The sequence below is a fragment of the Orbicella franksi genome, chromosome 1 (assembly GCF_964199315.1).
Source record: "Orbicella franksi chromosome 1, jaOrbFran1.1, whole genome shotgun sequence".
In the NCBI taxonomy this organism is placed as follows: domain Eukaryota; kingdom Metazoa; phylum Cnidaria; class Anthozoa; order Scleractinia; family Merulinidae; genus Orbicella; species Orbicella franksi.
Genome location: NC_138145.1, coordinates 9,726,016 through 9,748,775, shown reverse-complemented (window position 1 = coordinate 9,748,775; position 22,760 = coordinate 9,726,016). Strand labels below are relative to the sequence as shown.

At 42.3% G+C, this 22,760-nt stretch overlaps 4 protein-coding genes across 11 annotated transcripts in view; 2 read left to right on the top strand and 2 right to left on the bottom strand.

Moving 5' to 3' along the window:
* The window catches only part of LOC145488742 (intermembrane lipid transfer protein VPS13B-like), a 28,169-nt gene extending 23,091 nt beyond the window's left edge, over positions 1–5,078 (top strand). For all 4 annotated transcript variants that reach the window (XM_081467669.1, XM_081467668.1, XM_081467667.1 and 1 more), the window contains exons 35-37: positions 79–2,002; positions 2,464–2,773; positions 3,163–5,078. In XM_081467669.1, the coding sequence (XP_081323795.1) occupies positions 79–2,002; positions 2,464–2,773; positions 3,163–3,634 (2,706 nt within the window). In that variant the 3' untranslated portion in view covers positions 3,635–5,078. The remainder of the gene's footprint in view (positions 1–78; positions 2,003–2,463; positions 2,774–3,162) is intronic.
* A 504-nt stretch (positions 5,079–5,582) lies between these two features.
* On the bottom strand, positions 5,583–9,401 carry LOC145488843 (deaminated glutathione amidase-like). The gene is made up of 6 exons (XM_081467675.1): positions 9,001–9,401; positions 8,603–8,758; positions 7,639–7,842; positions 7,273–7,383; positions 6,641–6,742; positions 5,583–5,752 (listed from the first exon to the last, which is right to left on the bottom strand). The coding sequence occupies exons 1-6, from the start codon at positions 9,268–9,270 to the stop codon at positions 5,585–5,587; spliced, it is 1,011 nt and encodes a 336-aa protein (XP_081323801.1). The 5' UTR covers positions 9,271–9,401; the 3' UTR covers positions 5,583–5,584.
* Positions 9,402–9,405: 4 nt separating this feature from the next.
* Positions 9,406–11,857, top strand: LOC145488856 (uncharacterized). The gene is made up of 4 exons (XM_081467683.1): positions 9,406–9,519; positions 10,393–10,481; positions 11,306–11,403; positions 11,517–11,857. The coding sequence occupies exons 1-4, from the start codon at positions 9,484–9,486 to the stop codon at positions 11,597–11,599; spliced, it is 306 nt and encodes a 101-aa protein (XP_081323809.1). The 5' UTR covers positions 9,406–9,483; the 3' UTR covers positions 11,600–11,857.
* Positions 11,858–11,952: 95 nt separating this feature from the next.
* LOC145488786 (centrosome-associated protein 350-like) overlaps positions 11,953–22,760 on the bottom strand; it is a 37,895-nt gene continuing 27,087 nt past the window's right edge. For all 5 annotated transcript variants that reach the window (XM_081467674.1, XM_081467670.1, XM_081467671.1 and 2 more), the window contains 2 exons: positions 18,738–18,895; positions 11,953–17,261 (listed from right to left, as the gene is read on the bottom strand). In XM_081467674.1, coding sequence (XP_081323800.1) covers positions 13,902–17,261; positions 18,738–18,895 — 3,518 coding nt within the window. In that variant the 3' untranslated portion in view covers positions 11,953–13,901. The remainder of the gene's footprint in view (positions 17,262–18,737; positions 18,896–22,760) is intronic.

Sequence of the window (22,760 nt, the reverse complement as noted above, 5' to 3'; positions counted from 1 at the left end):
GGTGATTATTGTACTTACTCCATGTGGGCAGATTTCATTCTTTGACTCTTGAGGCTTTTTTAAATCTTTATTTTCTAGATGCCATCGAATAACCTCAACAGAGCTACCCTACTTCGCTTGCCGAGCGATCACAATCAAGCCATACCTGTGCCAACTTGGGACGTCCCGTCCCCAACAACCGTAGTACTTAACGAAGAAGGTAATCCCTCGTTCAGTGGTCAAACATCTCCTGTATTGTTTCTGGCCTTAAAAGAAGAACAGCCTATCTCAGGAAGCAAAGGGAACAACTTTAGATGGTCACGTGCCGTTTTAATCACACCGGAAGTGACGCGTCAATCTGTCGCAGTATCACTCGATGAAAGCGCCACACTTCCGTTGGTCGTGACATCATACGTTATGGATGGCATTGTTTACATCGTTGTTGCCTCGGATCCAGCTCCCCGTCTGCTCCTTCAAAACGAATGCCCATTCACACTTCAGTTTGGACAAGCGATCCCCCCGCAGAGCCCCAGTCACGTGAGTGGTTCTTCAGAGAAGATTGTTATCATGGAACAAATGAGAGGCTTGGGTGAGATTCCAGAAGTTGCGGCTTTCAGTTCCACTTACTATGAACTTCCAATCATGCGCGAATGGTTTGCTACCTCCAGTGAGGTACAGAGGCTTCCCGAACTGCACATTCAAGCGTTGTATGACGTCAATGTGGCCGAGATATCAGAGGAAGAAGGCGAGCAAGGCGAGCTTGGCGCCGAAATGACAACTGAAGTCCCTCAGGGGTGGAGTAAAGGTTTTGATTTGGATTCTTTAAAGGAGGCGTGTGTTAACTTGCCAGGGAGGGGGCAGGTTTTGATAAGAGTATCCAACGAACGTCTCTGTACGCGTGTCAAAATCCAGCCTTACGGAGAGGAAGGTGTACGGTCTAACACAGTTCAGTGTGTATCGCCCCCTCCATCTGTTATTCATGCGGAGTTGTTCATTTGCCAGCTTGGTGTGACAGTTGTAGATGAAGTTACCAACTTCAGAAATCCCTACGAAGTTCTCCGAATGACCGCCGAAGGTATCGTCGTGTCGCATTCGGCAGGGCGAGATTCTACGGAAGGTAATCGTGAGTTGTCCCTGCGTATTGGAGCATTCCAGGTTGACAACCAGCTGCAAGATGATACGTACGAGTTTTCAGTGATTCTTACACCAAGCAGTGCTCCAGTGACTCCCAGGAAAACTCCATCATTGAGAAGGACCGGTGCCCGTTCAAGAGCGAAACCGCTGGTCAGTATCAAATGCGTGTATGAACCTGGCATATGCGCAAATGGCGTATTCCTAAGTTCTCTAAGCATTTCTCTTCAACCGCTGACATTATACATTGAGGACACTATTCTCTACCGTCTTGGTGACATAGCTGTGTCATTCCTACCTCCTTCCCATTACTACTCGTCCACATCACGAGGTACCCAAGAGAACAGTTCCCTAAAGGTATTAGATTTAACATCTTCAAGTATCCAGCCCATCGTAATGGGCGAGTTCAACGTCACGCCAGTGACATTTAATGTCACGCTACATGGCTCGGCCAAGCTCTTCTTATCAGTGGACGATTCTCCGCTGTCACTCGGTGAGTTTCACTTGTCTCCAGTTTTTTTACCCACCTCTGCCCTCGTTCAGAAGCTCACCTATCATTACGTGACCGCGGCAGTTTTCAAAGCTGGTTGGGTATTGGGCTCTCTGGAACTTCTCGGGAATCCCGCGGGACTGGTGAGAAGTCTCAGCCAGGGAGTAGCTGACTTCTTTTACCTGCCCTATGACGGGTTGACCCGCGGCCCGGGCGCGTTCGTGTCCGGCATGTCTCGAGGCATGTCGTCATTTGTCAGACATGTTTCCACTGGTGCCCTGACTTCCATCACGAGCTTGGCTTCAAGTATGGCGAGGAATCTGGATCGACTCAGCATGGATGGGGAATATCTTCGACTGCTGGAGGAACAGAGATGCAGAAGGCCAAAGAAAGTCTTAACAGGTATTATCAAAACTTTTGATGTTATATTAGATATTCTTTGCTCGTTTTTTTGTGATGGAATATGTGGACTCTACCTGTAACAGGTACATGAACAAGGGATCAACAGTCTGGATTGTTCAAGTTCTGAATCGAATCTATTTTTGATCGTTTAACTTTCTCTTCTGCTGGTGAAAGGGTTAATTGATAGCTTTAGCTTTCAACACTGATTGATGTGAGGTCTTTCATACGTCTTGCCGTACACTCGTTTTTTGGTTCATCGTAGTTTTCAACAAGATACCCTTTTTTCCTTGTTATGCCGACGAATGCTGGAGGCAATGTTCTTGTTAAAAAAAAAGAGAAATAGTTGCTTTTTAGGACCTACCCTTTTGGTGTTAACAATGAACATTCAAGTGTACAAATCGTATTTAGATGAGAATTGTAGCTTATTCTTGACACTAATTCTACTAACGTTGTTTGTGCAGGCTTATCTCAAGGTTTGGGAGGGTTCGGCCTCAGTCTCCTCGGCGCCGTAGCAGGTATAGTCGATCAACCCATCCAGGGAATACGACGAGCCAACGATGTGAGGGAGGCAGCCAGCGGTGTCATTACAGGAGTGGGGAAGGGTCTGATAGGTGCGGTCACTAAGCCGTTGGGTGGAGCAATGGAGCTGGTGTCGCAGACCGGACAAGGAATCCTGCAGGGTGCTGGCTTGACTCAGCTGCCAAACAGAATGTTCACTCCTGGTGAAAGACTGGAGTGCTCCATAAAGAACAGCCATTTGAAGTATTTCTGGTAAGGCATTTCGCGTTTGTCGAAACGGTTCCTGGATGTTTCAGTGATTTTCAAAAATAACTGTGTTAACTTTGGTTATGCGATCGCTGAACTTCCTTCGCCAATGAGGGTGGAGGTGTTGGTTTGTCGGCCAAGCAGGAGACCCAAACCAATCGTTGTTTGGCCTATCTTCTTTTTCCCGCGCTTGCCGCGTGTAGCGTGTGTTCGCTCATTCAAGACATGACCTCATTGATTGACTGTATGATTACGTTGGTTGTTGTTTCTCAAAAGTCACGTGTAAACCACTCTGAGGTGTCACAAGAAGTACAAAGAAAAAAATTATTGTATAACTACAAAATTGGACTTTGGCAGCATAGTTTTCTTGGTTATAATCCCCGGTTTTCTTGCAGGAAAATGCTTCATTACCAAAGAGATATCGATCTGCTTCTGCATTTGAACGCGACTGTTGTGACGTCATCTGGGCATGACTACGATGGGACAATTCTGCTGACCAGAGACACGTTATTCATCGTGGGCTCAGCTGTAGACGCCATTCAACAAACTCTCTTTATTCGGGACATTGACTTACAAGAAGTCGAGGAAGACAACAGAGGTGTGGCCATTGTGAACCAATCAGTCATCACAAAGGAAGAAGGTGAAGAGATTGACGGGATGCATGACAGTGGTGATGCAGACCGCTTGCGGCAGTTCCTTAGAGATGCGCGGGTTCAGGCATTAGAGCAGATGCCTTCCTTGGATACCTCTGAGAGTAATTTAACGTCTCCTGGTCAGAAATTCATGTTACTTGTTGACCCAATGTTGCGGAGGACTCTTGTACTTCAGTTTCATTCGGCGAAGAGGAATTATAATTCTGAAACATAGCGACGCCGAGCTCATAAATGTGTAATTTATATCAACTTATTCTTTAGGCTGAATTTCAAAGAGGCGGCTTCGGGTGTCAGCCCTCTCGACTTCTCTTTAATCTTTAATCAATATTTATACGCGGTAAAAAAATTCATCAGGTACAATAAATTCCAATAAAATGTCTAAGATCCTAAACCTTTAGGACCCAAACTTTGTTTTGAAAGATGAATACAAGATTAATATTTCAGGCCACATGAACTGAGAAATCTGCTGTTGTTAGTATCATAGACACAGTACAACTATTCGGATAAATAACCTACAATGTTGAAATAGCTCGAAATACATGTTAAGTGTAGTCTAGTCAAGGCTAAATGGGACACCTCAGAGAACCATTTCATCCTTTACGGGAGTTGGGAAACTTTAAAACATTTGGAATTGGCATCGATTTTCAAATTGTCCAATATTACAATATTTGAGTGTAGATGACCTTTGGAATATCAGTGTTAAGAGGAAGTGCGCGGTCATTCTTGTAGTCGCTATCTGGAGCAAAGAAAAGATTGAGGTTGTTGTATCTCATCTAGCCACCACTAGACTCTGACCTCCGGTTATTTTTCTGGTGATTGCACTGGAAAAAAATATCGTTCAGAGGACTCCATTAGGAAACATATTACAGTATTCAAATGAACTCATTCCACTTGAATAGATACAAAATGTAACAGCAATGGTCATACACTCATCTCTGCGATTAGGCCAAAACCTCTTCACACGAGTTCTACTCTACACAGGTTTTAGTCAAACCGCGAAGAAATGATGTCGACCATTCCTTTATAAGCAAAGTAGGGATGCAGCAGGGATGGCGCAGTGGTGAGAACGCTCGCCTTCAACCAATGTGGTCCGGGTTCGATTCCGGCCTGGTGCCATATGTGGGTTGACTGTTGTTGTTGGTTCTTCGCCTTGCTTTAAGGGTTTTCTCTGGGTTTCCTCCCTCCATAAGAACCAACATCTCCAAATTCCAATTCGACCAGGATAGAGCACCCGCATGAAAACCAGCTAGGGCTGGTGTGGGTTCCTCTCTAATTATTTAATGCTTTATTTTATATAGGGGGCTGGATATGGCGGAAATCTTTTTAATTGAACGCAAAATAGTTGGAAAACAAACAGGTGTTTTCCCAAAAGCAGCAGGTTTTCTTGCTTCAAACAACGCCCGCGTTGAAAGGCTAGGAATGTCAACTGACGTGATAAAGAAATTGTTAGTATTTAAAGCAATCAGAGTTCTATTTAAATATAAGATATTATAACTGGGCGTGGAATAGGATGTTGATGTAAATATACAGTCTCTTAAATTTATTGTAACTAATAAAGAGTGCATCGTACGAGAATGTACGGAAAAGTCACTCGATAAACAAGTAAGCATACGTATAAAATTGGACAACAAACTTTATCACTTGTAAATGTAATTTATTATACTACACGAGAACGGTTCAAAGTCATACAGTAATGGCCACTTACATATCTTTTATTTAGAAATGCGAGTGCATTTATGGCACAATTTGGATTTATAATATGACAGTAAATATTTTTGAGGCGTTTTAAAATTAGGTAAATTGTTTCGATTAAAAGGAAAAAATTCTATCTAGCTTACATTATCTGTTGATGTAAAGCTACTGTTTAGTGATTGTGTATTTATTCTTTATCTTTGACAACATTTTTATCTTTACCCCATTTTAAACCACGTTACAAACTGGTTAAAGTGCTGTTTGTTATTATTGTCTCCTGGCCGGATGCGGTTTCTGATTGAGACTTGGAACTGCAGTCATCCACTGCTTTCAGTGTGACGAAAAATCTAAGTAAAAATACTTATCTTAATGGCAAAGTCCCCGGCAACGTACCAGCTGGCGTTCTCTACCCCCCCCCCCCCCTACCTCCCGTCTCCAAGTCTCCCCCCTCCTACTCGAATGAACCATTCTGTCAAAGTTTCGGACATGACTTTAAGTTCCCATACAGGTCATTCCTCTTGTGGTTCATACATGGCATCTGCTGGCGAACCTTGTTCAGGTAATCAAGATCGATTTCTGCTACACACACGTCATTTCCTTCACGACACTGAGCGATCACACTGCCCCAGGGATCCACAATCTGCAACAAGACAAACGAAAACACCCCGTCACAGGAGCCCGCACTTCAGTCGTCTGTGGTCGGTTATATGTACTTACGAGAAAAACGACATCCTGACTGAAACACTCGGGCAAAAGAACTTTCTATGACCTAAGCACCGACACAGTTGATGACCCCATTGAACTACCGCATCCACACTACGCCGGAGGAATTTGAAAACGGATGTTTCGCTCTGAAAACGCATCAAATGTTTTCCGTCCACACTACGCCGGAGGAATTTAAAAACGCAGCAATCACCAGTCATTTTGTGTTTGAGGAAACCTCAGTCAGGGAAATCACATGATTTCCCTGACTGAGGTTTCCTCAAACCTTATTATGATCTGCTCAGTTTTCAAAATCTTTTCCGTCCACAGGAAAAAGAAAAGCCGGCGTTTTCAAATTCCTCCAGTGTGAAGAGCGTTTACGAGAACCTTCGTTTTCGTGACGGATTACTGTGGGCTGTGGGCCTAACCGTAGAAATTAATCCTCGTTTTCAAATTTCTCTGGCGTGGTGTGGACGCTGCCTTGACATAAGAGATTTCAAGATTGCCGCATAATTGCGATTCATTCTCAATTTTCATTTCTTTTTCATTTTAATTCAGGTAACCAGCAGTGCATCTGATCTCTTCGGAGAGCGTGAAATAACTTTTGGCACCCAAACTGCTTGAAACATAGCCTCATCTCGGAGAGATGTCTTGGATGAAAATTTAACCTAAAAAAAATCGTCTGTGAGGGGAGATGAATCACAGATATTAAAAGGAACCCCAGATTCACGCGTCTCTCATGATTTTCATACAGACAGTACCGATGACCAAACGTGCTCATTTCAGAAATCAAACAAAACTAGTTGACTGAGCCCATATTACATACCATAGCATGACCGTATGATCGCCGTTTTTCGTTGTGTTGTCCTGTTTGTGCAGCAGCGATCACATAACACTGGTTTTCTATAGCACGACATCTCAGCAACACCTAAAGAAAGAGTTACCCAAGTATTTGTAAAAAACAAAAGTTCAAGACTAACTAATCTAGTTCTTTCTCTGGGTCCTTGTCGGCCGAAGCCAATTTGATTTGACGCCGGATATGTCTGCTGAGCGGACATATCAGGCGTCAAATCGAGCGTTGGTTCTTAATCGGAACTCCAGATTTCCCGCTTCGGTTGATCTATGGCCCTTACTATCTTTTAACTGATTACTGATACCTTGGTGAACAGCTCTACATTTTGATTCCAAGCGTCCAAGAGAATTTGACGAACTTATGTAAGTTTAGAGTTACTTGTAGATAGAGGAAAGATGTTAAACAAAAAGACTCTCCTTTCCCCGGGCATTAACTGAAGAAGAGAGGACTGGAAATGAGAGCTACAGCAAGGCGACACGTTTTTTATCGTAAGCCTTCAATCTTCATGCAACGCGTTGTTGAATTGTGGGTTCTTGGGGCAACCGGTTTAGATAGAAGAATTATTACAAGAAAAAAAATGAGGCAATGGTAAATTGCTTACAGACCTCCCAATGTGCTGATCCTGTGATCTGAGTAAAGGCTGATGGGAAAGTCAATATCTGGGCTCCCTGTTGAGCTAAAACCAATGACATCTCTGGGAAACGTACATCATAGCACTGAATCAACACAACCAAGTTAAGGAGCAAAAATCATTTCTAACAAAATCATCTTATATGCTTTCAGTCCCCATTTACCTGTCTACTCGGGAACTAGATTTTTAGTTACTGTTAACCTGAAGTGTCTGGCATACAATGAAATATCACTCAGCTGATTCCATTTCCTTATTCTATTACTTCATGTTTCCAGAAATTTTGGTAAAAAATCCTACATTTTCCAGGTTACCATGACAGGCGATTTTGTATAGAGGATACAATTGCAAGACCAAGATTCCCCACAGGGGTATGGATGGGTGGTACTATCTGGTTGCCAGGGATACACACATCACTCTCCTTAAGCTTGGGTCCATCCTTTACATCAATATCAAACAGGTGTACTTTGCGATACACTGCTACAATGGAGCCACTGTCATCAATTAAGACATGGGAGTTGTACAACCTGTTATCATCTGCTGGACCCTGTTTTGCACAAGAAAAAAAAAGAAACAATGTTTCCTCCTGGCCTGGGTTGTTCGAAAGGTGGTTAATGCTATCCAGTGGATAAATGATCGATAAATCACTATCCAGCGGATAGCGTGGTTTGCTTTGTTGACACGTATGCACTAGATAGTGGTTTATCTGGTGGATAGAGCTATCTTCAAACAACTGGGGCCTGGGGGGCAGGTAGCATAATTCATAGCCTGTAAATGCATCTTTTTTTTTTTTGGCTCATCACACACACTGAGAAAAAACCTGATGGCTTTGCCTTGGTGTGTGAAACAAGGGCCACAAAAACAAAACAATGCTATCACAGGCTACATAATCCATTATCAGACAAGAACTGGATGTTGACATTACACCATGGTTATGGTGTACAGTCTGCATATTAGTTCCACTGACTCACGTTGGTGGAGGGGAGTTGGCAGGGGGTGGAAATGAGAAAAGAAAGGAAGTGGCAGAAATATACAGCAAATTGTCATATTTTTACTAGGTACAAACTATTTATTAATAATGACCCAAGACTCTATAGAAAAGAGTATAGAAGCAGGAATTTCTGAACCCTGTGTGTCCCCATAGTCAAATGTGAATGACAAAATTACACTTCTTAATGTGATGATGACAACTTCTTTATGAGATGTTGAGGTGTTATAATGGCATAAAGCTTTCAATTATTTTCATGTAGGACACTGTACTCCTCCAGACACGCAAGATTGTCGATAAATAAAAAAGTAATGCAAACCTTCTCGTGATATCCTCCCAGAGACAGCCAGATTCCAAGTTCCTTTGCTAATTCACAAAAACCTTGCATTCTTGGACTGTCTAGTGGAGCAGCCATGGATACAGACTGCCCGCGGTTTTCACCCACGTAGTCAAAACATTCAGGAAGAAACACAACCTAAGAGGCAATGAAACTATAGTTTATTTCTGTTTTTTTTTCTTGGAATATGAGCAGTCTTTTTTTCTTACAAAATGAGGAGTGACTCTCTTTTCTCTCCTATTCAATCCTGAATACTTTCACGTCCAAATATGGACTCTCTCCCCACCCCCCACCGCTAAAATGTGCAGTTGACGGGAAACAGGTGATTATGTCGAGGCTCATCACACGATCGCGAACCAATATTTTATACTAAACCTTACCTTAGCTCCTCTTGACTTGGCCTTTTTCACGAGACCTTTACAAATCCCTAGATTACGATCCACGTCATTGGTGGAGTTCATTTGACAAACTGCCACAAGAGCAGCGCTAGCTTCGCCTGTGTTCTGTGGAGTGTCTTCCATGAGCAGTCCGTTTATTGAGGTAAATCTTCGCCAATTCAGGCAACAAAACACGCGGCACTTACCTTCTAAACCAAGTTTAAATTGACACTTCCAGGCATCGACCAAGTGTCTGGTTACTCTAGAAAACATTTATTAAAACACTTCTACAAAATGTCTCCGGCGCCATTTGTCGTGTAGTTTAATCTCGCTGTTATATGACCGATTTAGCGTTGTGTGGTTTTCAGCTGGTGGATTGCAGGCTCATGTGTTACACTTACTCTCGATAGTTCCTCGATAGTCCTCTCTATAAAGTAGATGGTTGTTGGGCAATTTTATGAGAGATTTCGATAGCTGGCGCCAAATATGACAGGGGGAAACGTTCTTAATCGTCCAAAAACGGTAAATTAACCTTTGATTGTAGTTTTTGTATTAGAATGTACTAGATTTCTGGTTACATTCTGTGTTGTTGCGTGACGGCACATTTGCGTGCACGTGTTGCTGCGTTTGTCGTTCATAATTATTATGGGCAGATTACTTCAGTCAAAAGAGGTTTAGGGTCATTGTTTAAGGCACTACGTACTCGACATACAATCATTGAAAAAGCAATCGATAGTAACCGCTAAAACATGATATCGTCTGCTATCGAAATCTGGAGTTCCCTCCACAAACCAACCACATAAGCTTAATAGGCACAAATCAATGGGTTCACTGTAGGTTTAACCTACATGTAGACCGACCAGGGGGATTAATTAAATGAATGAGAAAGTTGCTATGATTTTCTGGGGTTGTAGCAGAAACTTTAATACTAAGCATCCTCCGCTGTAATACATATCCATTCCCCTTCACAGTCATCCCACTGCCCCACTGCTTTTGGGATAGTCCATTTTTTTCCACACCCCCGTCCCCCCCAACCCCATATGGAGGGCTACCTTTGGAACAGGGCCTGTCGGAAAAGTTTTTCCGAGGAGCTGACAAAATTTTAAACCTCACAGATGCAAACTTCAAAGTGCCAAGAACAAAAAACTAGGCTGTTAGAATCCAGCCTACAGTAAAATGGGAATGCCCCATTGCCCTTAATTCCTTGATGAACACAAAAATTTGTTTATAATCTTGAATTTTCCCAATGAAGTAGTGAAATTTCTATGAAATTTCCTTGGGGCTCAACCCCATGAGGAAGTCAGTGACGTGAGCATAAGAACCATTCAAGGAACTATGGCTTAATTGCCTTTTTTTGTTTGAAATCAAAACTGTTCAGTGTTGTTTTTTTGAAAGGCTTTGCAGAAAAACCTCAACAAGCTGACAAGAGTGAAAAAAGCACAGAAAAAGAAACAGCTACAGAAGAGTAAAGCGTCTAAACAAAGGTGTGAGGAATTGTGAAGCTTGTGAACAGGACAGTTAACAGTTGCAAAAATACAGAATTGAAGACATGAAACAGCATACAGTGTTTTAAATTTACTACTGGTGATCGCAGCAGGAAGAAATTGAAAATTTGTCTGTGAGACACAGTCCATGGGAAATGTAACAAACCAATGTACAGAAAAATGAAAATTCAACAGTAACTCTTAACTCACTGTACTCCTGAAAGGAGGGGAAACTAACCAGTTGAAGTTTATTTATATCTAATCTTCTGTTTACCAGTGTTTGCCATCTTTGATTTTCATGGTCTTCTTTTAGAGAGATGCTTTTGCAAGTGGTATCTTAACCTTGTAGAAATGATTGCCCTCAAGGTCAATTTTCTAAGAATTTTTGATTGCTTGAAAGAAGTTAATGGTGAGAACCACATGTAAACACTTGAACTATTGTACATATGTAGTCAAAAGAACTGTTCAACAAAATAGTAAAAAACAACCATATGAACATTTACATATGTATTTGGTTGTGTGTGTGCTGCTGAGACTCTGAAACCCTTGCTGAATCCCAGACCTTGTTCAGCTGCATTTAGCAATGCTATTCAATGCTCCTTAGAGGTGCAATTCATGTTGTAGTCTGAATTATTCATGCCACTGACCAGTTTCAGGTAAATGATGCCTGTTTGTTCATTTGTGGACAAAAAGTTTAATTTCTATACTTTTTCCTTTTGTAGTCTATTTGAAAACATGATACCCTTCACAGTGGCACAAAGTAAAAACTCAAACTAGCTTATATATGAGAGTGCTCTTAATCCCTTCTTTTTTGTCTTTAATAGGGCCAATCAGAAAGGTGGCACTTCTGTATCAGCCAAAAAGAAGAGACTTATCATGAAACAGATTAAGAGACAACAAAAAGAGGAAAATACAATGGAAGGTACAAATATATGAGCTTTAAGAGACTGCATGAGTGATCTTGTGAATTAGGGCTTTGGGGATACTGCCATAAAAAAAGATTACACTTTGATACTTTTTTTTTCGTCTCATCAGTTGTTCCACAACAGCAAAGCAGTAAGAAATCAGAAGGAAAGGCAAGCAAGGAGAGTGAGGCTGAGAAAATGGACACAAGTTAGAAAAACTATCAGGAACGAGACATGTACAAGGAGAACTCAAGAAGTCGATCAGTCCAGAATGGACAGTCTTAGTTGTGACAAGCAGATATTTTCACAGTTGCTGTCACTCTGCATTTGCCTGGGGCAAGATCACATTATCTGTGACATCAATAGCTCATCTTTACTAATTTTAATACTCAAAATGATGACATACTAGTGTTGCGAGATCGTCATCGTCAACCTTAAATTATTTTGAAAAATAAACCGTGCAGGTGACTACCCAGAGCTCTGTTTTTGCTGTGCTAAAGCCGTCAGAACTAGCACTTTTTTTTTTATCCTAAACTCAGTTGTTCCTCTCTCGTGACTGGAGATGTGTCAGCTGGTTACACTCGATCGTGAAATTTTCCTTGCCTTCGGCACCTTGCTTTCCTTGTTTTCAAACGTTTGATTTATTATTCTTAAACCCTCCCCAATTTCTGCGCGACAGACCTAAACACAAATTCCGTCAAACCCCTCTCCCTCGTGGCGTTACGACTCAAAGAGATTACAGTGGTTAACATACGTGATATTTTTATTTCCTCGCAACGTGCGAAAGTTTGGGTGACCATTCCCATCACGTCATTGCCAAACAGGGAATGTGGGTTACTCTTCATGCGTAGATTGATTTTCTCACAAGCGTTAACAAAGGTGCAATCAAATTTGTTTGATACATGTCGAATTATTCTCGCATTTTGATTCGTTCTTTATAGTTATAATCTGCCGTGCGTCTGTTCGGCAAAAGATCACAGAAGACGTCAAAATGTGGTAATAACATCAGTGACACACACGCCTAACGAGCTCGTGCGCCACTTTTTTGTTCTCACCACATTTTAACGTCATCTGTGATCTACTGGACAGACGCACGGCAACATGGGGTCTGTTTAGGAACTTCCGGGAGTTCTGGGATCGATAGGTGACTCGCAAAATGATTGGTCGACAAGCCGTCTTTGGGATCATCGGCCAAAGGGACTTCTTCTCAGTTTATTTGACGAGGTGTAACGAAGCATCGTTTCGAGAATCCCTCACAAACTTTGTCGTCACTTCACCCAAACAAATCAAGAAAACTAATGCTGAGCCTTTCCAAAGCATCTAGTTTTGGGGCATGTTTCTCGAAAGTCCCGGAAACTTTTCGCGCCCGCAAAGCCATTTTTAGTTAATATCTCTATCTAAAAACAGGTGTATACGCCTGAAATTTCTTGTATGAAGAGAACCTCAGTTCATAATAAGAATGTGTGAATAAAACAGCGTCCGGAATTATAAGGTTTGAGATTTTGCTATAGCTTTCCGGGTGCGAAAGCTTTTCGGGACCTTCGAGAAATGGGCCCCTTGTCAGAGGTAAGTAAACGGAGACTAATGTTGTTCGTGAGTGATACAAAAACGATAATGTGCAAAAACAGGTTGGAGGAGAGAAACAAGCTTTGAAATGGTAAAAGACAGTACATAACTTAAGAATGCACAGTCATAAAACGACATTACCAAACAGGGAAGTCGTTTAACCAACAACGTGAAACGTTTTATTCACCAAGAACACATTTCACATTCTTCAAATAAAAATAAAATTGGAGCTCTCTATTTACAATTACAGCGAGTTCTAATTACAATGCCGTGACACGCGAGGATGCCAAAATAATTCATAATTTATACGTACAATTGCAAACCAACGCGTGAAAATTTACAGGAAAATTTCACTGCACAAAAATATTTTGGGTAATTTGTTACATTTAAACAAGAGGACAAAAAGGGCTAGACAGTAAAGTGAGAGTAACCGCAGATCTTAATAACACTCACCTTAATTTCTACACTCTGATTAAAGCTTTTGCCAATTTGAGCTAGAATTCTCTATTGTTTAAAGAGTCACTGGAATGATTTGAGCAAGAAACTATTTTGAAAACGTTTTTTTTTTTCCGAGTTCTGTACTACTGATTACCAGTTACCATAAACACCATCATCCCTCCCCAAATCTGAAACAAAACCGACATTTCGTTGGGTAAGAGGATAAGATATTGAGTGGGTGAAAGAAAGGATGGTTACATCTATATTTATATACCGGAAGAGGCGGTTTATTAGAAGGTGCCCTTATAGAGAGAGGGACGCAAAGAGGGAAAATACGCTATCATCAGGAAACAGGTTATACTCCAGTTGGGTGTCACTGGCTGATAAGAGTTCCACTGATATTCCGGTTGAGGTCATAAAGGGAAAGGACACTGTATTGCAGTAGGAAAAGCCCTATCACATTTCCGAAAAACAGTAGATTAATTATAAAATAAGACGACCAGACACACTGCTAGCTGCGCGCAACATCAGCTCTGGCCTCACGTCTTAACTGCACAGCATTCACCACCATCACAGTCTCTGACAAGAGCGATTCAAAGATAGCGTCCGCCACTTGGAACTTCACAGCAAGTTCATCGTCATCGTAATCAATCCAAAGCGGCTCGTCTTCTCGAAGTTCCTGAATCAAGATTGCGTCGACGAAATCCTTTTTCCCCGCCTTCAGCGGCGTTTTACGGCGGACACGTTCCAGAGAGGGTCTGGCGTCGCCTAGGCCAATTAAATTCAACACTTGCTGCTCCACTACGGGAAGAAAGTCTTGTTCATGGACCAGAGGTTGTAGACCGCGATGTAAGCGACGTTTACGCCGCGGTTTTGCCTTCATCCACGATGGACGGTTAGAGGGCGCCTCCTCTGATAAGAGTTCTTTGAGTAAACTGCCAGTCAAATCGAACACCAGTCGTCGGTAGACTCGTTTGCTATTCGCTTCAAGGTCGTCGTCCGCCTCGTCTTCTCCGATTATTTCCGACGGCGGAGTGACGTTGTCTATCGGGAGTCCTTGTCTTTTACGTTTGAAGAAAACCGAAAGAGAGGAAGCTACCAACGGGCTGACTTCGCTCGGACGATGAGGAACAGAGAAAAGCAAGGAAGCTGCTCTGGAGCGCCTAAAGCTCTCCTCGTCTTCATCTTCGTCCTGCGCGGGGAACTCTATTACTGTATTAGTATTGACTGGAAATTCTAAACGTTCGTCATCGTCTTCTACGTGCTGGTCCCTTGCACCATCAAGATGGTCGTGCAATCGCCTCAACTGATCAAGCTTATCTGCCAATTCTTTCTCATCGATCGGTGAGTTCTGATCGTTCGTTGGGCTTCCGGGGGGCGTTAATGTTTCCTCGGTATACTTAAGTAATCCCTCGGGAAACCGCTGCACAGCCATGAATCGATTAGACCTGGGGGACGAAGGACTCGCCTCTCCCGAGTGAGGTTCATCTTCTATCTTCCCCTTAGAGGGTGTATATGAATCAGCGCTGTGCTCTTTCTCTACTTTTGCAAACTTTTCTTGCCGTGTTCTCATGATGGCGATCATTTGTGACGCAGCTTCTTTAAGCAATGCGTCTGAAAGTTTATTTACGATAGCATTACTTCGCTCTTCCCTTGTTTCTTGCGGAGGTTGTTCGGCAAGAGAGGGAGACAGATCTTCACGTTCTTTTGTACTAAAGTCCAGTCCAGAAACTGAATCTTCGCCTTGTGAAACAGATAAATGATCAGAAACCTTGTCCCCTTCGGACGTTTCTTCCAACGACCGCGAAATCACATCCTTGTCATCTTCTAATGAAGATCTATCTTCCTTATCCAGTCTATTACTCCTTTCTTCGCGAGTTTCCGCCATCTCGTTCGGTAAATCTTCGGTAGGTCGTCGGCGCTTTTCCAACACGCTCGTCACGCAGTTCATTGACTCGGTCAACAACATGGCAGACAAGTCGTGAACAATTCTCTCAGCTGTCTGGTCAACAGATCGTTCGCTTTGCGGTTCCGGCGTTGGAACATCAGGTAACACTGAAGCTACTTCGTTGTTGTCAATGCTACCCTTCTCGTTTGAGAGTCTTTCTAATTTTTCTTCGTTATCCAAGTCGTGTTTTTCTAAAGTGCTGCTATCTTCTTTGTCACCAATCTCTTCGAGTTCTTCAACGTTTTCACTCAGCTCCTCTGCAATGCTCTCCTCATCGGTAGCCTGCTCTAACTGGACCACTGGAATTCCTGCAAGCCGCTGGTCATTGGGCAGCAGGGGTTCATCTCGATGAAGCTCCTTTTGGGGCGGCATCTTATCGCTTCCTTTACTCGCCTCAGAATGTTCGCTTTTCTTAGAGTGGTAACTCAAGTCTTGGGACTTCCCTTCTTGCTGGAAGCTTTCGTCGTCCTGTACGGAAACGTTGGACTTGGATGCGTCGAAATCTGGAGTGTAGGAAGCTTGACGTATTAAATTGTCAGATTTTCCTTCTTCTGTCTCGTCCAACGCCGAAGGCTCGAAGTCAGCGCTGTACGAAGGAGGCTGATCTTCATTTTTCTCTGGTCTAAGTAAATCTTCTTCTTCTTGTACAGACGTTTGAGATGCTAGGCTGCTTCTTTCATCGGACACAGATATCGTTTTTCGAGTTGCAGGAACATCTTCCTTAATTTCAGATCTTTCATTCCCGACGCTAGAAATTTCCTCAGAAACTTCCGAAAAATCAATCGTCCTTTCTCCATCCTTTGATGGGTCTCTTTCTAGTTGGGTAGATACCTCATCTTTAACGCTGTCCTTTACTCCAGACCGTTCATCGTCTTTTATATCTTCCTCAATACTAATATGTTCACTAATGTCGTCCTCGGTGTTATCTCCTTCACTGTGGACACTTTCAAAAGATGAACTGTACAACTGATGCGAGCTTCGGGATTTTTCCGACGGCACCGGAGATTTTGACAGTCGGGAAGACTTTGAAACCTCGGAAACAGTCGACTTTCGCTCGCTGGCGATACTTGAGCGATCACCCTTCGATTTTGTAAGTCCATTGGATTCAGAGCGAGAGGATTTTGACCTGCTAACAACCTCGCTCACTGATACATCATCTGCAGTCTTGGCTTCATCCGGGATCTTGGAGTCTAGATTGGACCGTTCCTGTACCGAACTATTCCAATCATTTTCAGATTCGTTTCCACGACTAACTGACAATGATTTACTAGAACCTAGGGACCTCTGTTCGAACGACTTTTCAGAGTAAGATCTTTTAGACGCTGTTCGAACTTCACTTTCTTCACTCACAGACAAATCTTGGGCTGTTTTTGCTTCATCTTCAATTTCTGCTTCCGAATCTTGTCGATCCCTCACGGATGTCTTGATTTCACTATCCGATGGCTGCAGACGATTTGCCGAGATTGATTCATCAGGACTTCGAGTTCTGTCAGTAAGATCAAGGTCTACTCTTTTATTCAACGTAGTTTCACCTTTCTCAGGTAATTTCGTTTTCTCCTCTGCTCCAACTCCACTCGCAGAAGACAAATCCTTTTCTTTCTCTTTCAAGCTCGGAGCATCAGAAATTGTTCGGTCGCTTCGACTGCTAACATCCGCATCCACAGCAGTTGAAGCTCTCCCCCCTGCCGGTTCACTTCTGGCTGACACACTTGCAGGCTTGTCCGGGGGGGTGTACTTGCGACTTCCACTGGCATCTGAGGTTCGGGAGAGGTGGTATCTGACTTCACGGGTGGGGATAGTGTCACTGGACTCGCTTTTGGAGTTCACAGCACGTTGCTCTGTTGAGCCAGTCTCTGGTCTCTTGGAGTCCGGTTGAGGTCGATTGAGTTCGGCTTTTGTCCTTGAGATTACCATTTCCACAGCCTGACAGAAGTAACAAAGAAAAATAATCAATATTCCTCCACTTAATTGCGTTCGTAGAACGTAGTCCTAATGCAGACTTGAGTCGAGTTTCATGGGACGGTGGACCTTCGTCCGAAGTTGCGACACCGATTTGGCCGTCCCTCAGCAGGGGCGAAACGAATGACATCATCGCCAGACCATGTGCTGTACATTTCTTTCGAGTGCGGTTCTTTGTTTCGTTCAAGTGCGGGTTTTTATGGACATTTACACTGTAATTTGGAAGCTGTAAGTATTCAATTGTGCTCTCAGCGTTGGATTTAGGTGAATTTAAACGCCTCGACGGTGGCATTTATCGAAATCTGACGAAATTGTCCTTGTTTAATTTATTTGTTTTAAAACGAACACGACTTTGAAGCGCTTTGGCTTTCCGGATGTTAACCGTGGGAAAAGCTATATTTTGATTGCATTAGTTGATTATTTCCAGTCGCGACAGACACGTAGATAGCTCAGTCCTTATCCGGTTAAATATTGTTTGGAATCGGTGGAAAAGTACTCTGAAGGCAAGATCCATAAGAGTGAGCCTGAACCAAGGAACGGCAAATTATTTAAATACTGTCTACCTTATTTATCAGGGGAACATGATACGCGAATTAGTCGCACGGAGTTTGTTTAAGCTGACGATAAACGAGCACACGATTGCAAATGTTTGCTTACATTTGTGCTTCCAGTTTAGAATAATGTTTGTAAAATTTACTTTTACAAATTCGCTTTTACGTTCAAACATTACCAGTTAATGTGAGAATATTTAGCACGAAATTTGAAGGCTGTAAATGTAAATATTTTCGTTCTATTAAACTTGTGAGTCTACGGAAACTTGCGCTGTCACGCAACGTGTCAACAAATGGTGGACTTTGACACTATGATAAATCTGTCTGTATAAAAACCGCGGTTATCGATGAAAAACGTTGATTTTAGCAATAGACAGAGGTTAAAAGTCAGCCAGTGAAATTATTTATATATATTTAATTAAGTGACGGCGTCGAACGCACTCTCATAATCTTTGATTACTTCTAGTTTATTAGTGTAAATCTATTAGCACTCTGTCAAAATGCCGTTCTCCTATTAACCACGCAACTCACTACCTATCCTGTTTCAGTATAAATCTACTAGCGTTTGCCGTTCTCTGATTGGCTACGTTACTCACTATCTATTCTGTGATAGATAGTGAGTAGCGTAGCAGTGTGCCCTTGTTAACAAAATGACGGCCGCTTCTTGGCGTTTTCGAAGAGTCTGTGAAGAGGATTTAGATTAAGTTTTGAACTGAAAGTGGATTCTCTCCTGTCAACATTCGCTGTCGATTTCCCGCTTAAACGCTAAATGAACGAGCACGTGACTCCGGAGGTCACTGGATTAAACAAAGACGTGTACGTAAGCGTTAAGATCAATTACAAACGCATGCACGTGTAGCGGATCAGCACACATCAAAACCAACGTTACCTGCAGTTCCTGTCTCAAACTAGCCTCCTGTGCCCGTAACATCGCTTTCCTTTGCTTTTTTCTTTCATTATACAAGCGTTTTACCTCACGCTTGCGTACTTCCAGTTGGTCTCTCAGCCGGCGGACGCGTGACTCGATGTCGCTGTGATCCGACGTTTCTAAAAAATAACCGGTGGAAATAGAAGTCAGCCTGTGAGTAAGTCGTGTCTCGAAATAAACAATGCAAAAGATCAAAAGGAGGGGGGAATTCTTAATTTGTAAACATTTCAATGAAAGGTTAACTGAGGCAAACATGGAAAGGAATGCAGACGAGGGAATTGGGGGGTAAGCAAGGCAGCTTGAGTATTAGGCTTTCCGATGGTAAGGTGGAAGGAGGAGGAAATAAGATGCAAAGGAAAATGAAAATAAAGCTTCCTCCGCTTCTCGTCTCCTCCCCTCTCCCCTCCCGTCTCTTCTCCCCTCCCCCTTCCCTCTCTTCTCTCCTTCCTCTCCTCTCCTACCCTCCCCCCTCTCCCTAAGAAGACCTGATGTTCAGGCCAGACGGAAGGCGATTTTCCTCTCTCTTGGTTTAGTTACGAGAAATGAGAAATGACACTAAAAAACTAAAAACGAAGACCAGTTTCTATTTTTTTGTGCCTGTGTTGCCGCTTTTTTTTGTCAACTGAGGAACTGAAAATAAGAACGAGCGTGTTAGTTTTCTTAGCGCTTGGTTCTACCCATGTTTCTTACTATTGTTATTGTTATGTTTCATTGAGGTGTTATTCTCATGCCTACGCTCGTATTACTAATGAAAACCAAGCTTAATTAAAGAGCAACACAGGAAGTGTGCGAGAAAGACTAAGCCCTGATTTGAATAAATGACAAGGATGTAAACTGTGGGAGCAAGCCATGTCTCGTGTCACCTCCTACGCGTACACGAAACTCCCACTGTCTTAATTCAAGGTCTTATATAAATTTACGTTTTCAGTTCTCGATCGCCACACGACCAAGACGAACGTCCCGTAAAGTGGAAAAGGTTCGGTTAGTTATTCCAGTAATAGTTATAATCTGTCTCTGATGATCAGTTGAAACTCTCTCTTTAACTTCGTCTAGTTTCCATTTGATCGCCAGCGATTCTTCGATGGCGTGATTATATAAAACAGCAATCAGCGACCATCTGTTTTGTTCTAATTTTATAACTAACAATTTGCATAAGTGCTCCGAGTTTCATCTTGTTTCAAACGTTAACTAACGTTTTCTTGGCCTTAAATCTACGATTGCTGCACATCAACTTTACACTTTTGAGAACACAGTCAGCTGTCAGCTGGTAAACTTCCACCCTGCCATTGGAACAAAAGACTAAAGAAATCATGTTTGTGGAACTTCTGATGGCTAGTGAGAGAGGGAGAAGATCGTGTCTCTTCTTGTGATTATAGGCGACTGCATTCGCCGATGATCGGTAGTGCTTCTCAGAGCTTTTGGCTAGCTATCGCCAACTTGCCTTTTAATAGGCGAAATAAGAAAGGCTGAATGAGCGACATTCTCAAATATTCGATGTGATAAAAGCGTGTGACACGCGATTCAAGAGAAGAAAGGTTGACCCAGGAAATTATTTAAAACCCACTAGCAAGTTTGATGTTACTCAAGAATTTTGATTTTAGTATGCTAAAAAACACATGACACACTTGAGCTTCTTGAGCGTGTTTGTGTGCTGTAATCCCTCACTGTACCGCAAACAATCTCATCTCTCCTATGGAAAAATGAGACGAGGTTGAGAGCAATTTTCACTAACACTTCAGCAGTCAGCAAAAACAGCCGCTTCCGAACATGTATACGTGCTAAGACCTCTCAGCTCTTGAGAAGCCAACTAATCCGGCTGGCCAATATCTAGCGTGATTCATAGATGTTAAAGTACAACTTTAATTGATATCGGTCTCTTTTTAAAAACATAAGTCGTCAAGATACACGAGCGATGGCGGGCCCCAAAGCGACCTTCGTGCCGCTTCGTTCTCATTGCAGGGTTTCGCTTAGTGGTCTAAGTTCAACCTTGATTTAGCCCACTCGGAGCTATTTTTTAAGCTTTATCCGGTCTCTTTTTAAAAACATAAGTCGTCAAGATACACGAGCGATGGCGGGGCCCCAGAGTGACCTTCGTGCCGCTTCGTTCTCATTGCAGGGTTTCGCTTAGTGGTCTAAGTTCAACCTTGATTTAGCCCACTCGGGGCTATTATTTTAAGCTTTATCCAAGTTTCATTCGCAACCCACATATAAAGGATTCTGCAACTCCTTAACGTTGAAACATTGTAACTGACGCAGGACAGACATGGGAACGTTTCTTGTTAGGATTCAATAGCAAGACATCGGCCTCAAGCTGTCGTTTATATTCCCTAGAAAATCCACGATAACCGTTTCGTTTTGGGACAAAAACGTTTGTTTATCACCAACGAAAATTCGTATATAGGGATTTCACGGTTATATAAATGATAAAGCACAGCGATTTTCTTTAGAAATATCGAAGTTGTACTAAGATATCTTATAGAGACAACTTCTTGATATCTCCCAGATAGGTCGTCGGCTCGAGTTAACAAGTTCGTTAACAGCGCCATAAAGCATACATTGTAACGCCGGAAAATTAAGCTCACAATCATTTCCCTCTCACTCACACGATGCCTTGAGAGTACCTAAATCCAAACATGGAAGTTAGAAAAGCCTCTGAGATTATTATGAATCTCACTGAGTATTTCAAATTAGTTTTGTTTACCTTTTAATAACCTTCTCTCGGTCGTTACCTAAAAATTTACGGCTACGATATAATCAGAGATAGCAATGAAAATTCAGACTTTCAAAAGTATTAGATGATGCAAAACGACTTCGCGACGAAATAAACGAAGCAAGTATTTATGTCACTAGAAATTCAAGATGCCATTTAGATGACCGCCTACACAAGACCTTGCAAAATACAAATATTACAAAAGGGGTGTGTAAAACTTACGAGTTGTAATCCTGCCGGCATTTCTCAGGAAAGAGACAGGTAACTCCTGGAGCTAGCCCAAAGGGGGAACGCAAAACAAACTTAAATTTGCCTAATGAGTAAACTTCGCGCTAAAACAGAAGTACTTTTGAAATATCGCGGAAGATATTTCTTGCCGTCCCGTCATTCCACGAGTGGGAAGTTGCTACGGAGCTGAGCCGACGTTAAATATTCATTTCATATTTCAAGGAACAGGGAAATTCTATGGAAACTTTCCTCGAGGCGATAGCTTATGATCAAACGAATTCTACTGCAGCTCACAAATGATATAAAATGGTACACTTGAACTAAGCGTTCACAACTTCCCTATCGATTTTCTTTTCAGCAAGGACAGCGAAAAGCCAAAGTGAGGAAGGGGACAAATAAAACGAAGTATTTTAACGAGTTTGGAGGGAAGATTGTAAAGGTGACTTTGTCATGCAAATTATCACTAACTACTTAGAAGGTATGATATCATCGACTATTTCTGTTCTATGGTTCTCTTCCCTTTGATTTTAAAATAAAGTTCTGATGAATACTAATTGGGAACACCAAAAAATCATATTAACTTGAATTGTAAGAAAACGCTGGTCCGATTCATTGCGCCAAGTTGTACTGAAGACGCCAAAACAGGTTGAATTTTAGACAAATGTCACGTAGAAAACCGAAACACAGAAAATACATTAGCAGGGAGTAGTTGTAACGATATTAGAATCGTTTAGGGGGAAGAGCTATTGTTCAAAACCGTAGGAAGATATGCGCAAGACCAGAGCCCTGCCAAGACAAAAACAAGACGTAACGTTGTTTTCAATAAATGGAAACATGAAAATGCGATGAATAAATCAACTAGTCCTGGCAATACCGACATTCGGAAATACTTCAAACATTCACTAACACGGCTTGGCTCGAGTCACTAAGAGCAAATGAATCGTTAACTAAGTCAATATCAATGTTAACTGACACGAGCCTCTAATTTAGTAAGTCTTTTGTCAGGCTTACAGCTGATGGAAAACGGACCAAAAGATCAATTTATT

Coding starts and splice junctions, on each gene's coding strand:
- LOC145488843 (XM_081467675.1), bottom strand. CDS start 9,270: ATGTTTTCTAGAGTAACCAGACACTTGGTCGATGCCTGGAAGTGTCAA. Junction 7,384..7,638: donor GGAATCTTGGTCTTGCAATT/GTATCCTCTATA, acceptor GTGTTGATTCAG/TGCTATGATGTACGTTTCCC. Junction 6,743..7,272: donor CAGGATCAGCACATTGGGAG/GTCTGTAAGCAA, acceptor CTCTTTCTTTAG/GTGTTGCTGAGATGTCGTGC.
- LOC145488856 (XM_081467683.1), top strand. CDS start 9,484: ATGACAGGGGGAAACGTTCTTAATCGTCCAAAAACG. Junction 9,520..10,392: donor TTCTTAATCGTCCAAAAACG/GTAAATTAACCT, acceptor TTTTTTTGAAAG/GCTTTGCAGAAAAACCTCAA. Junction 10,482..11,305: donor AGTAAAGCGTCTAAACAAAG/GTGTGAGGAATT, acceptor TGTCTTTAATAG/GGCCAATCAGAAAGGTGGCA.